This window comes from Schistocerca cancellata, chromosome 2 (genome assembly GCF_023864275.1).
Source record: "Schistocerca cancellata isolate TAMUIC-IGC-003103 chromosome 2, iqSchCanc2.1, whole genome shotgun sequence".
In the NCBI taxonomy this organism is placed as follows: domain Eukaryota; kingdom Metazoa; phylum Arthropoda; class Insecta; order Orthoptera; family Acrididae; genus Schistocerca; species Schistocerca cancellata.
Window position 1 is genome coordinate 743,923,774 of NC_064627.1, and position 15,836 is coordinate 743,939,609.

General features: G+C 36.3%; 1 protein-coding gene across 1 annotated transcript in view; it reads right to left on the reverse strand.

The window, feature by feature from the left end:
* The window catches only part of LOC126162549 (uncharacterized), a 126,695-nt gene that overhangs the window by 32,391 nt on the left and 78,468 nt on the right, over nt 1–15,836 (reverse strand). Inside the window, exons 6-7 of the mRNA XM_049919130.1 lie at nt 9,550–9,754; nt 4,690–4,862 (exon numbers count right to left, since the gene is read on the reverse strand). Coding sequence (XP_049775087.1) covers nt 4,690–4,862; nt 9,550–9,754 — 378 coding nt within the window. The remainder of the gene's footprint in view (nt 1–4,689; nt 4,863–9,549; nt 9,755–15,836) is intronic.

The following is a 15,836-nucleotide window of genomic DNA, read 5'->3' on the forward strand; positions in this document are numbered from 1 at the left end:
CATGGAGAGCTGCATCAAATCAGTCTTCAGACTTAAGACCACAACAACAAGTAAGACATGACTTTTGCAAGACTACTATAAACAATTCACTCATTTTCAAAGCTCTATATTTTCCAAAGTATTGCATGTACAAATGTGACTGATGCATAAATAGAAACATAAACTCACCAAGTTTACATTGTGCCGACCAGCTGGCATTACAAGTCCAGTTTCTTGACATAATGAGAGCAAACTAACAAAAGAGTTTGTGTGTGTTGGTATACATATGTCTGTTACAACAGTGCATTCCAAAAGAATTATGGGAAAGACCTACCATGTAAACAGAGCACTGTGCACTGGTATTGACAGCTAGGTACACTGGTTGTCTCTGTAAACACACAAGTACCAGTAAACCATGTGTGCCTGACATAACTGTGGAGAGGGTTACATAAAGTTTTGTACACAGTCCACAAATATTAATGGTCCACACAATCCATAAACTCTGAATAGGCAGCAAACTGTGTGGAAGATTTTATGATGGCGCTTATTTCTTCAACCATACCAACTGCAGCTTGTACAACAATTAAAACTGGAAAATTACAGCCGGTGCCTTCAATTTTGCTTCACAATGCAGGAAGCACTTTGGATGAACATCTCACCTCCCAGTCGATATACAGCAACAAAGTGATCTTCCACTTATCTGAAAAGGTTAATCACCACTATGTGAATGCTTGGAGCACCGAAAATCCTCGTGAAATCGTGCCCCATGTGTGAGATTCACCGAAGGTTAATATTTTCTGTACAAGCAACACAAATGAAGTTGTATGGGCCTTTTTCTTATGAGAGAAAACTTTGAATGGGTACCTTTTCCCTTGATATAATGCAGTTGTGGTTGTTTACAAAACTGAATGCTGATTCCGAGAATTTGATCTTGTCACAAGAGGGAGCACACCTTCATTGGTGCACGTATGTTCAGTGATACCTAAACAATGAACTTATGCATCATTGGATTGGGCATAGTGGTGAAGATGATGTGGTTCCGTTCCCTTGGTCACCTGATGTAACACATTGCATCATTTTTTTCCCCCTTTTGGAGTATAGTGATAGTGAGGATTGCATTTACATACCCCCACTGCCAAGAACACTGGAGCAGCACAGAGAAGGCATTAATGCTGTTGCAATTACCACTGACAGGATGTTTCCACATGAGGTATGGAACGAACTTGACTACCACTTGGACGGGTGTTGTGTGACCAGAGTGGCACTCATAGTATATTTGCAGAATGTAAAATGCTAACTTGGTAAGTTCATGGTCCTATTCTGTAAATGCAATACTTTGAAAAACATAAGAGATCTCGAAACAAATGAATTATTTATAGTAGCCCTTTATTTAACATATCATAAAATAAAAATGACCTGTAACTAACTTTGGAACAGCAAGCACTATGAGATTGTTCACTGACTGTAGTGCTCTCAACAGGAAAATATGTTGAATGATTGGAAGGAAATTCAAAAGGACTTAAACAAAGTTTGCAGTTAGTGTAATTAATGGCAGCTCTGTTTAAATGTGGATTAATGTAAGGTAATGCCTGTAACAAACAGAATAAACCTGAGGGTATCTGACTACAATAGCAGTGGCAAACATCTTGAGTACATCACATCATGTAAGCATTACAGAATAAACCTGAGGGTATCTGACTACAATAGCGGTGGCAAACATCTTGAGCACATCACATCATGTAAGCATTATGAGTATGAAACAAGACAATGAGTTAAAATCAGTAGTAGGGAAGGCAAATGGAAGACCTGGATTTGCTCAAAGGATTCTGAAAACTGTAGTTCACTGTACAGGGAAATGCATACAAGGCCCTATTGCAACCAATACTAGAGCATTCTTGTAGTGTTGGAGTCAACGAGGCATGACATATCATAATGCCTTGACAATACGGAAAGCCAGTACCTGTGGAGGCCACCAGCCATTCCCACGCATTTCCAGCTAGTTGAGTGGTTACACTATCATCATGAAAGAAAATGTATCTGCACCATTAACAGAACGTGATCACTTAATTTTTTTCACAGACTTTATTGTGTTTAGCAGATGAATTCCCTCATGATCTCTGCACTCTAGAACCTCCAGGTAATATCTGTCAGACTTTCCTTGTTCATTAAGGAAAAGAGGGCACACAGATAGCTGCAAAGAAGAGAGCAGTATACATGAGTGAGACAGAAAAAAGAAGATTACGATTTATCATCCGTTCAATGATCAGTCAATTAGAAACAGAGCACAAACCTAAATGTGTAAGTTGGTTGTTTGCTTTCAAAAGAAGCATTCTAGCATTCGCTCAAAGCAGTTCAGGAAAATCAATGGAAATTTAAATCTGGATGGCCAGACAGGAATGCAAATGCTATCCTGTCGAATATGAGTCCAGTATCTTACTATAGTAAAACAAGCTATGCCATTCTCATGCACTGTTGGTACTACATAGGGCTTTATATTCTGTACAGATCATTTACCAAAGTAAAAGTGACCTTTTCTCTGCCAAGTAATAGGTAGTCCCCATATGGGCCAAGAATGGCTTTATTGTTCATTTCAAAGCAGAAAGACACTATGACATGACATCTATTATTATGTGGACACTAATGTGGCAGTTTTAGGTGAGGTTGTGTTTTGACTATGATTGTGTAAGATGTTGCTTAGGGGGTCTCAACTAACACATTTATGACACTGCCAAACTAAGCAAGCAATTTTGTGGTAGCTGTTAGGAAACACTGGTTTGCTTTGGGTCGTGCATTGATCAGCATTTTCTTTTCTTATTTTTAAATGGGTGAAGAGAATATCTGTGGTCCAATCACAACAGATAAGATCAATAATCCATATGACAATTTATCAGTTTTCATTTTGCACAAATGGCAGCTACCAGTCCATTGAGGAGGAGGTGCGGTTTGTTCCCCTGCACATCTCCTAGCTCCCATCTGGTAATGGAAGTTCTCGTTTGTTTACACTTGACTGCCACATTAGTCCACACTACACATAATGGCTACTACAATGCTTCACAAAGTATTGTTATCGTCAGATCCATAGGTTTGGTACCTGTGGATCAGAAACACTAGCAGGCCAACTCTTTTACACAGATTCAAAAAGAGAGCTCAGAAAACATGATATATTCAGGAAATTGTGGAGTTGTGATGCTTCCATGGAAGCACCAACTAAATGAGCCTTAAAACTCTGTGGTCAATGGTAAATATAAGGTTCAACATGACAGCAACTTGGCATAAAACAACAATGGTTACAAACATATTGGTATCTCAAAATAGTTCTAGATAGGTTAAGCACGAAGTCAAATTGAAAAAAAATATAAGTGTATTAAAAAGAAATCAGAAAACAAGCTCTAGAAATGACTTGTGTTTTGTCCAATCCACCTATCGCGTGGAAAGCAAAAAATGTCTAGACCAAGAGGGTCCAACACTTTTCTTTTCTATCTTCTGGAAAAATTCTTGTACAGACTTCACAAGAATGGGTAGCTTTGAGATTCTTATCAATTTGATGTGAGGGTGGATTGACAAGCTTGGTAAAACATATATTTTTAAACAGCATAACAACGTACTTAACATAATCATCAATGAACATAATGCATTTGGTCAATGAGATACAAATTTTATGCATTTAGAAAATAGTGTCTCTCACAACTATAAATTCATTTACAGCACTCTTAAATTCTTCATCTGAGAAAATCTTCTTCGTTCCAAATCATTTTTTGGGGTTAGGAAAGCGTTACATTAAATCAAATGAGGGATACTTGGATATATTATTTCTAAGATGAACTGGTGCACTTCTGTCATTACAACATTCAATGTGTGAGCAGGCACATTTCTGTTGTGCAAGAGCATTTTCTTGCACATTAATACTGATTTTACTGCTTCAACTCATAACATAAATGGTAAAACAATGTTGCATAATAACATCCAGTCACTGTTTTATACTTCTCAAATTAGTCAGTCATGATAACAGTCAATAAGTTCCTATGTTACAAGAATAGTCTACCACCACTTTTTCACTGACAAAATGGTTTTCACTTTTTTCTGTGCATTATCACCAACTCCAAACTTGCAGTTCTGTCTACAGAAGTGCTCCTCAAAGTGCTCCATGAAGAAATTTGCGACTGCTGGAGGCAGTGGTGATCCCATGGCTGTGCCATCCGTCATCTCATAATATTCATCACAGTACAAAAAAGTACGTTGTCGTTAGGACGTGCGTGCCACATTGGGTCTATCTGATTGGCTACTGATGATGTCATCATGCCTATATAAGCAAGAAACCGTAGCAGCCTTGGCAGTCAGTGAACTTCTGAAGACGATGGCGGAGATGGTCATCGAAAGTTCGAGGATTTTATTCGAACTGACATGGCTTGAAAACCGAGAACGTTTTATTCATGTATGCCATCGTGAAAGACTCCGAGGACAAACAGTCACATTTAGCAAAATTTCGTACTGCTTTGTAGAAAATTGTCAGGTTTATCAATTCACTTTCTAAGACTTCATATGGTCTCATCATTTAATCAAAAGAATATTTATTGAATAACATATATTACAATACTAACGCATTAGCAAGGACAAGTGAATCTCCCTCGGTTTAGGCAATATTGATTTGCTCACTCATCCCAAAGCCTTTCACAATTTTCCATAGTCACAAAAATATGAGTTCATACTTACAGATAAGTCCTGAGCAAAAAGACATTCAGCCCAAAAGCGTTCAATTTTCACCATATGACATAAGCAGTTTATTGCAGATGCGCGGACATAACTTTCTGCATCATCTATCGACATTGCTACAACCAAACCAATTAACTCATGTTCCAACAGATGATCCTGGAAAACTGGGAATTCTGCAACACATAACAGAGATGTCTCTATTAGCAATAAACATGCAAGTACATCAAACAGATATATGGCAAAAATGTTAATTTTAGGTGACTTTTAAATACATGTAATCAAGAGAAAAACAAACATACACAGAGCTATTAATATTTTGTATAGGTGGTGTTGTGATCTTCAGTCCAAAGATTGGTTTAATCCTGGTCTCCAAACTAGTCTATTCTGTTTTGAGCCTCTTCATCTCTATATAACCACTGCAACCTAAATGCACTTGAACCTGCTTAATGTAGTTAAGTCTTGCCCTCCCACTACAGTTTTTACCAATCACCCTTCCTTCCATCACCAAACTGACTATTCCTTTGATGCGCAGTATGTCTACTATCGACTGATCATTTCTTTAGTCAAACTGTACCACATAATTCCTTTTTCCCCCATTCAAACCTTTAATGAGGCTAAAGTCTATGGAAGTGGAGACTATCAACTGAACGAGTTTTACTGCTTCACAACAGGCAGCAGTACACCCTCAACTATGCCCCTGAGCCACGATGAAGTATTTACAGTTCACAAAAGGACACTGCCTGCCAAGGTAAAGCCACTAAAACAATGGACCAGCGAACATGCCAACCAAGGTCGCTGTCGCCTGAGCTAGCTGCACTGTCAATCTTTATGAACCGACTCTTGTGCAATTTATCAGGCCATTACTGTGCACACAGCCAGCTCCAGTGCCCAGTTATGCTTATCTGGCAAACTTAGGCATTAGACATCTCAACCATCAGTAGTGTAACATGAAATTATGGACTCTCCTTGCTGGTCATGCTGAGCTAGCTTATTCAGTTCTCCATTACACAAAATTAATCTGTGGAGTACTCTTACAAGTTGCCGATTAGCAGTGGTACATTTTTTGTTAATAAACAGAAGTAAGTTTATTGTTGCTGGGATGCAATAGAATCAGTGATTCTTCATTAGTTACTCACCCAATCTTCAACATTATACTATAGCAACACATATAAAAATTTCTACTCTCTTCTTGTCTGCACCATTTATCAGTACGGCAGTGCTCCAGAAAAATACCTTCATTATGTTCAACTGATCTTTCAAGTCATTTGTTCTCTCTAGCAGAATCACAATGTCACTGCCAAATTTCACTTTTTATTCCTTCTACCTGAACTTTAATTCTGTTTCTAAATATCTCTTCAGTTTCCTTTATTGCTTACTCTACACCAGGCTGATTAACACTGGGGTAAGCTACAACTCTGTCTCACTCCAATCTCAACTACTACCTCCCTTTCATGTCCTACAACTTTTATAACTGCAATCTTTTTTCTGTACAAGCTGAAGGATAATCTTTCACTTCCTGTGTTTTTCCCTGCCACCTTCACAATTTCTATTCCAGACTAGATTATTAAAAGCTTTCTTCTAAATCAACAAATGCTATCAATGTACATTTGCCTTTCTTTGTCCTATATTCTAAGTTAAGTTGTACAGTCAGTATCGCCTCACATGTAACTATATTTCTCTGGAACCCACACTGTTCCTCTCTGAAGTCAGCTTCTACTGGTCTTACCATTTTTCTCTAAATTATTTGTGTTAAATAATTCACAACTGTGTCTTATCAACTAATGATATGATAATACTCACTTCTGTCAGCACTTGCTTTCTTTGTAATCAAGTTTATTACATTCTTCTTGATGTCTGAGTGTACTTTGCCTTCCTCATATATCTTGCATATCTTGTGGAATAGTTTTGTCATGCTATGTTCTCCCAATGATTTCAGTAATTCTGAGGAAATGTTGATTACACCAGGTGTCTTGTCTTGACTTAAGTCTTTAAATGTTCTGTCAAATACTTCTTGAAGTATATCTCCCATCTAATCCTCATCTACTTCCACTTTCCGTTCCATAATATTGACTTCAATGTTATTTCCTCTGAACAGGCCTTCTATACATTCCTTCAATCTTTCACCATTTTTTTCAGTTTCTTAGTATTGGTTAACCTCTAAGCTCTTGATAGTCATACAGCTGTTTTTCTATTCTCCAAAAGTCTCTCTAATTTTTCTATAGGCAGAATCTATCAATCCCACAGTCACAAATGCTTCTACAGCTTTGCATTTCTCCTCCAGCCATTCCTGCTTTCCCATTTTTTTAGGCACTTGGAGTTCCTTTGGACTGCTTTATTTTTACATACTCTCCTTTCACCAGTTAAATTCAATATCTTCTATCATATCCCAGGATTTCTACTCAACCTTATCTTTTTTCCTATTCAATTCCTTGCAGTATTCACTGTTTCATCTCTCAAAGCAACCCCTTTATCTTCTACAGTGTTCCTTTCCCCTGTTCAGTTCACCCATTGCCTTATGGTCCATTTGAAACTTACAGTAAACATTACTTCTTTCAATTTATACAGGTCGTATCTACTTTCATGAGTCTTAAACCAAGTTTTTGCAATGATTTAATTGCTCCTTATGCAAAATTCTACCGGGCTATTTCCCCTTTCATTTCTTTTCCCCCATTCCATGTTCTGCTACTATTTTTTTCTTCTCTTCCTATTTTCTAGTGTCAAATTCAATAATACTATCACAATTAAATTTTTATCTCCCTTAATGATCTGAATAGTTTCGTTTATCTCATCAATCTCATCATCGTCCATGGAGCTAGTAGGCATACCGACATTAACTACTGTCAATATAGCAGATTCAATAAATAATGCTCTCTTCAAGAAGCTTTAATAAAGAAAGTTAGTTATATTTCCATAATTAACTTGTAAAAGAAGGTTTCTCTCTTAAATGCAACAAACACATTTACAATAAGTATTGTTGCTACAAAAAGATAATGTCACAGAGTGCTACAAGCACGCTAACAGAAATGATTACATTAGCCATTTTAAAATTTTATACGGACCCTGAATAGGATTTTCTACATGTATGTAATTACAGATCTTTGCTAATAGGTAGAAACATTTAGCATGAAGTAATTTTTTATGTAATAATTAATTTAATTTACTTGTATACACTATTATTAACTCTATCTACACCACAAATACAGATTGCTTCAGGAGGAACAATAAATGTTTAAGAAGGGAATACCATACACTAATTCAAATAAATATTCCACACAATGCGTCCAGTTTTCATCAATTACAGAAATACAGCTGTTACAACACAACTCAAACAAATATTCAAGGGTGGTGTTAAATAGTGGGAAATGATTAAGTTCCAAGTTGATTTTCATAAATTCCAACTTGGACTCTGAAGCTCTTTCGATTTCTCTTGACAACACCACATGTAGTTCATCTGAGGTCACCTTGGCATTCTTTTATGAGGGTAGTCATAATCCGAACAATCAATTTGTCTCTTGTGTTTACTTTTTCTTAGCAGACTTCGTCTTTCACCCATGCTATCATGCAAAAACGTAAAGGAAGTTTTGGAGACCTAAGTGGTCGAGAAACATAACCATTTCTGCCAATCCACCTTCTGGATTTATTTATTTATTGCAGGATGTCATGTTCAGACGATGCGTCACCTGACAACTAAAATATGCAGAGGCCCCCGTCACACATCATGGTGGAGGAACATACCCACATTTGTAGCCCAAGGCACCTCTTACAGTAACGCTGAAAGCTCATTTTGAAGAAAGTCTAGATGACAGGGTACTGTAAGACGATGTAGTAACACAAGTCCAATCAACTGACTGTTTATCATACGACACCACATATTTATGGAAGTGTGTTCACACATAAAGTGCACCATATTATTGTATGTGTAATATCACTACCTATGGAAATCCTGTGTGCAACCAAGTCCTCTACTTCATCCACACTCTGTTCATTGCATGTTTAGTGAAATGTAACTGCTGGGCATTGCAGAGTACCATTCAGTTTTGTGGGAACATAAGTACTCTTGACTCTAGTACTCTTTGGTTAGGAAATAGTCTACCATATTTTCTAGAAGCAGTAGTATTATTAAACCTGCACACAATTACCATGTCACCATACTCAGCATCTGTAAATATGTGCAGCATGCTTAAACAATACATTAGGATTGGTCAACAAATCACCATCAACAGTTAAAAAGTTTAATTGCGAATGGTCAAGCAAAACTTCACAGACTGGTCTTCAAAACAAAAATAACAGTCAATAAAAACCCACAGCAGCTGGAGTATCAATACTCATCTCTGTAACCAACTGTAGCTCTGTAAGAAAAATTGGACACATTTTATATAGAATGTTTTATATTATCAGATACTAAAATACTTTCTATTCCTCCTGAGACAACCTACATACAAAAGAACTCTGGAAGCAAAAATCACTAGTATGCAAACCTATAAAGCATCCACCACCTCATAAAACAAATGACCAGCCACATACACGAAACCAGGCCTCCTTAGTAGTTATGTCTGATGAATGAGATATTAGTGACTCAGTAAAATTTAAATGCAGTTCCTTGAGAGCATTATAGCTTACCACTGAATTTATAAAATGCTGTAGAGAATCAGTCAAGAAATTCTCTATCTAAGGTGCGGCCCCTTTTGTCTTTGATTTACACACAATCATATATTTTTTTAATGCCACCTGGGAAAAACAGTGGAAGCCAATGAAGTGGGAGACTATATATGTTAAGCATCCATATGTGAGACTTTTTCAGTCTGTCTGAATTCATTTTTAAATTATAGTATAATCAGGCATTCTGATTCTCACACATACTGATTTCAGATATTGTGACGACGTTCCGCAGCACCTCAAGGGCAGAGTCTCGTACCTCCCAGTTGACATCATGTAAGCGTTGCCTCACAACTGGTCCAAGATTATTTATTGAACTGTCCTTCACAGGGACCACTAAAAGTGCCAGATTTGGAGGCATGAAGGACACTAAAACTTCTCCCATAAGCTTCAGGGCCTGAACTGCATCCTATAAATGACACATCAAGTTATTATTGGATTACTACTTTAAAACAGCCTGAAATGTCTACAAAATAAAGTCTTTAATTTTAAGCAGAATGATTATTTTTAAAAGCCTCACAATCCACTTCAAATGTAACCTAATGGACCTCCACAAATTAAACTTTTCTGTCAGAAGTGGCTGCTGTGATAGTTTGTGTAATCCATTAAGTCTGTCAGATTAATGTATTAAACGACACTCTGTTTATATATCATTTATTTTCATGAACAGGCGTGTACAAGCCTTAGTCCTCATGCACAACAACAATTGACAATGGAGAAATGGCAGATAAAGATCTATAAATGCTAAGCAAAAGAAGACAATTTAATAGCAAGAGATTAGGATTGTGAGAAAAGAGACAAGTAAAAATGTGGTACGAGATGTGAAAAAAGGACAATCAAAACAAAGAAAGAAATAAAGCAATAAATTAGAGTGAGAAAAGGGAGATAGTGCATGTGTAGAGCAAAAAAAGATGTATGGGGAGGAATGGGAATGAAGAAAGAAACCCACACATCATATCCTTGAGAGGAAATGTCCTGAGGGAGAGGTCCAAGGAAAGAGAAGGTTTGAACAATGATTATGGTCAGAGATAAGCAATGATCAAGGTGTGTAGGGGAGGGAGTTTGAGCGAATGAATGTAGAAAGTTGTGTGTGGTGCGAGTTATTTTTTTAATCATTTTGTAGGTCCCTCCTTTTGTTGTAATCAATCCATTTTCATCTGACTTCCACATAGGTCTCAACGATTAATTGTCTCACTTCAATTTGATGGTATATTTTGTCATTCCTGATGCCACCCCTCCTTGGTTTCTGAACCAAAATTTGTAGTTTACTAAAATTTCTGCCTATTTACACATATTTTTTGACTGCATGGCTTCTGTGTAGTGCCTGCTAAAATTTAAAAGAATTCTATTAATTCCAATGAGCTATCTGTTCTGTCATATCAATACCATAGAACTTTTGTTCCTGTTGTTTTTTAAGATGATTGTAGTCCAAAAGCTCAGTATTAATATTACCTTGCACAAAGAATAAAAAGTTCTAAATGGTAATCCAGTTATAATATCTTAATGTTAAAATTTTAAGATACTCTCAACACAAAAACTCTAAGGAAATACAGGAAAAAGAGTACAGTTTCCACATCTGTTGTAAACATTTTGTTATTTTATTCATAGCTGTTATTTTCCAGCAACTGTAGTACATATTTCAGAATAAAATCCAGACATCATTGGCAAACATATTTTTATGTCAATTTACCAGTTTCAATTTGTCATGTTCAGAACCCTACAAAATTAGGGATACCATAAATCTTTAGTGCTTGGTTATACAGTTATGTAAATTATAAGAAGGGTATTACTTATTTAGTACTGATTTAACAGATGTCAATCTCCTCTTCACAGAAGCATAATGCCATGATATGTCCAAAAATGTCTATGTGGTATGTGATTACTGTAAACACATATTGACAGACTAATAATTTACAGTAACTGAATCATATCTATATACATTTCAAGCTGTTGTATTAGCAGCAACAACATATATCAAAGCACATAAAGAGTATTATTAAGGTACATAAGGAAGTTATATACCATATATTTGAAACAACATGGCTCACAGATCTAACACACAAAAGAAATGGGCACTTTTCACATTATATAAGAGGTGCTTTGCATTCAAGATAGTGTCTATTTTTAAAGCAAGTTGATCATTCAACAAATCTTTTGAATTTACATGAAAATCTTTACATACTTCAAATTATTCTAAAAGGATCATTTTTTACACCTTGTCAACTATGTGCAAAATCTCCATGTTAAGCAAGGATGGAGGAGGAAGAGGGTGTTTCTCATTTTTAAGGTGTTCTGCAAAAGTTGACTTACATGAATTCTCATCATCTTTGTTGACCAAGTGTTAAGATGGCATGTCTTAAGGACCCTTCCCATCTGTCCTACAAATAAAGTCAGACACATATACTACATTGTATTTCATATATCCCAGATTTGAGGAATTTGTCAGTGGGGGACTTCTCATTATTTATAAAAAGCAACTGTGTTCTTCACCACCAATAATGTCACCCAGTTGCTCTAAACCAATATTAAGTTTCTGTAGTACCTTTCTTAGACTTTACATAAATGTATAACCAAGGCCTAAACATTTATAATGTCCCTAATTTTGCAGGCTTCTGATGATAACAAATTAATTTGTCAAAACCAGTAAAGTGAAACCAAAAATATATTTATAACTGATGACTGAATTTTATTCTGAAACAAACATTTTGTACTAATGATTTTAAAAATGAAGTTGCTAATCTTTTCAGCTGAGTGTGTGCTCCTTAAAGTTAAATGCCCAAAGTATCTAATTGCTGAATGAATGTTTTAAGAGGAACATGAGACATTCTGGATGCTTCTGTTTAACATAAGAGGTGAAATACATGGTTCTTCTTTCAGTTGTTAGCTTCTTAAAACATCTTTTTGATCACTGTAAGATCCGTGTGAACCTTTTACAATTTCAGTTTTGACTATATTGTCATTTTAAGGTGGAAGACAAAAGCATACACAAACATTTCACACCATAATCGAGCACATTTTGGAACTTTCTTATATTTATTTAATCGTCAGCATGTCTCTGTAACATCACATTTCAAAAGCTCCTATTCTCTTCTTGGCTGTACCGTAAACTGTCCATGTATCACTTCCACATATATCTACACTACACTTAAATATTTTCAGAACAGATTCCTTATTTCTGCTGTCATTAGTTATTATACGAAGAAAATAGCAAAACTCTCCTACTATGTCCAGCATCTCAATTCCTAATCTAATTCCTCCAGCTATCCCTTTTCATACCATTACTCTTGTTTTACTTTTGCTGTCTCTTTTAAAGATATTACTCATGCCTTTCAACTGATCTTTCAAGTATTTCACTATCTATAACACTATGACAATGTCACTGGCAAACTTAGTTTTATTTCTTCTTCTCAAACTGTAGTTACATTCTGGTTTCATTTTCTGCTTGCCCCATGTACAAATAATGATTAACAAGAGAGATAGTCTGCAACCTGTCTCACTCTCTTCCCAAATATTGCTCCCTTTCAAGTCCTAAGCATCTTACATTATCAGTCTAAAAACACAAAATAAAAGAAAAATTGTGATGGATTATTAAATAAATAATACAGATGGAGGAGAGTTAAGCTATAATAACATGCAATACCCCATTGCACACACCAAGTTACATAACAACAGTGATGTCAGTTCTTATACTCCATTCAAAGTTACTTTAGGACTGCGACTTTGGCAGGAGCGCACAGAGATGTGGGGCTGAGTTGCCACAGAACAAACACATGCTCTTAAATTCCATTCAAATAGCTCAAAAACACTAACTACTTGATGTACAAAGATGGAATTAGTAACAGTGTGTTTTGGAAGAGTTTGTTTTCATTTTAGTTTTATGTATGGCAAAGATTTTTAACACAATACATGGAAAGAATACAAAACAGCATTTCCTGGTGATGTCACCAAGTTTTCAACATATGGGTAACTTTTTTGTTATTGAATTTAGACGAACACATTATGCAAACAAAATATTAAAAATTCATCAGATTTTCATCTGCTCCAAGTTGGATCTCTGTCGGAAAATACTAACATGAGAAAATTTGAGTTAAAAGTCATGCTTAATCCTCTGCATCAAGAGCTAAGCAGTTGACCACTTAGTTTCATTACAAGAAACAGTACACTATGGTGATAATTAACTTGTTATTTTAAATTCTGAACGTACTTTTTACTTATTTCTAACACAACAACATCAAAACATTTACGTCAATAGCAGTGAGGAAGTTTGTCTAATTGGTTTGGAAGAAAGAAGAATAGTGATATGAAAACACACTATCTCAATAGAGCAGCAATCATACTGCATACAATTAGAGAGAGACTTCTTTTGTGTGTTAACGACTGTGTTCCTAAGAGGAACTTTTATTCAGACTCAAAACCTAGGGGGGAAAAAACAATTTTACTGTGCAGGTAGTTAACACTGGAACTGCCGATGGGACACTTTTGTCCCGCAGCACAAGTTTTGCTCCTCTCCTCCTCCTAATGTTTAAGGACATGGACGAAACTCCATGAATTTTAATATTTCATGGCCCATTTTATTTTGAAAAAGAAATCAATATCATCAATTCCATAGTTTTTGAGGAAAAATAAAACACCTAGAACCATTTACGGGGTGTTTTTGTCCCACTGAATAGCCTAGGCCTACCAATGGCTACACATTATTGGTAGCCTTTCTTGTGTCTGGTGCTGCAATGCAGATATCAAACTAAGTGCAGTCTCTTTTACAAATAAAAGAAACAGATACTATGAAATAGACCAGCATGGCTTCTCCTCCCAGTCTCATGAATGACCAGATATTAGTTTTGATGAATAATACTGAAGAAGCTGAATCTGGAGAATATAGAGATAGTAGTTTGATTTTCACTGCGATACAAAACAAAGTAAAGCAGGGAGCCCAGATGAGTCACAGGGCAGCATCGAAGATTCTGATTAATCCCCATGTGTACATAGTAATGTAGAAGGAAAGAAGTAAAAAATTTCTGAGGTTGTATATTGTTTTACTGATGAACCTGTTCTCAAACACATTCACAAATGCAATAAAACAGAAGCACATACAACATTGGGAGGTGAAGTATTGTCATTACTGTGAAAACAACTTGATGCATTGCTTGGTATTCTGTATGGTAGACATGTTTCTGAATCAGAAGGAATAGAAGTGGAATTTCCTTGGTCACAGATATGGAGAGTACAGTTTTGCAAGCCTGTGATGTCACATAATCACTTAACAGAAACTATAACGTACTTGATGTTTGATATCTGTTTGTTATGGTTGAAACAACTAAAAAATGATAAGCCTGCTCTTGTCAAAACATACGCAAGAGAGTCATAGCAAATTGTCAAAACATTCCTTGTTCCTATATTTGTGTTCATGAGCAGTAGTTCCCAACCAAGTGAAGATGTCAGGTCACTCACTTCATGGCTTTAAAACCTTACAAGTATGGGCAGAAATACTGGTTAGCTGTACATAAAGATTCCAAATGTATGCTAAATGTTTTCTCATGTCATGTTAAAGATGAAATTTGTCCTGATAGTGCACATCTTAGTGACATTGTTGTAAAGAATCTTGTATGCCCATACCTAAATAAGGGAAGAAATTTTACATATGATAACAGCTGTGTCATCCAAACAAGACACAGCCAGGACAAAAGCAGCACAGGAGCAAAGATGCGAGCTGGTGCAAATGTCCTAGAGACTCGTCACTTGTGCGAGTTCCACCAACGCCACAGGCAGCGCAGAGGATGAAGATATCAACTTTCCCACGACCAATTGCTGGCTGAGTACAATCCGCCAATGACCGTTCGACAATGGAGAAGCCTACGCGGAAGATAGAAGAGCAGCTCTCACCCACTTGGTTATAGGTCATCATCCAGGGCTGACTTAGTACAGGGAACATCACTAGTGAACTGTTAGAAGTGAAAAGACAGTTATTGTAAATTGGCTTTGCTACGTACTGTGAAGTTTACCTACAGCACTTAGTCATTGGGAGCCTTTTTCGTGTTATATTACAAGCAGTGTTGCAGATTTCATTATTTCACTAGTCACAAAGATAAGTAAAACTTTTAACTCATTTGTGTGACTTTGTTACTAATTTGCTGGTGTGTTGTAGAACCTTTGTTTTCTATTGTGTTACCTGACCCTGGGGCATAGCTGTGTAATAGTGGCAGGGAGAAATTTTCATAGCAGTGTACTGCACCAGAAGCCATTTCACAAACTCACAAACTTGGCCTCCACAGCAGTAGCAACAATGCCTTTACAAAACTGGCAATGAGGGTTTACAAAAATAACTTCTTCAGCTGAGTATTACTAGAATGAATCTGAAAGCAAACCCAACAATCTTGTTCATTACAATAAACAAAATCAGAAGGATAGTACCTGACTATTTAAAGAAAGCTCGCGAGAAACTATGCAGAACTGTAGCTTCCAAAACCAACAATTTGACCTTCACACTGATCAAG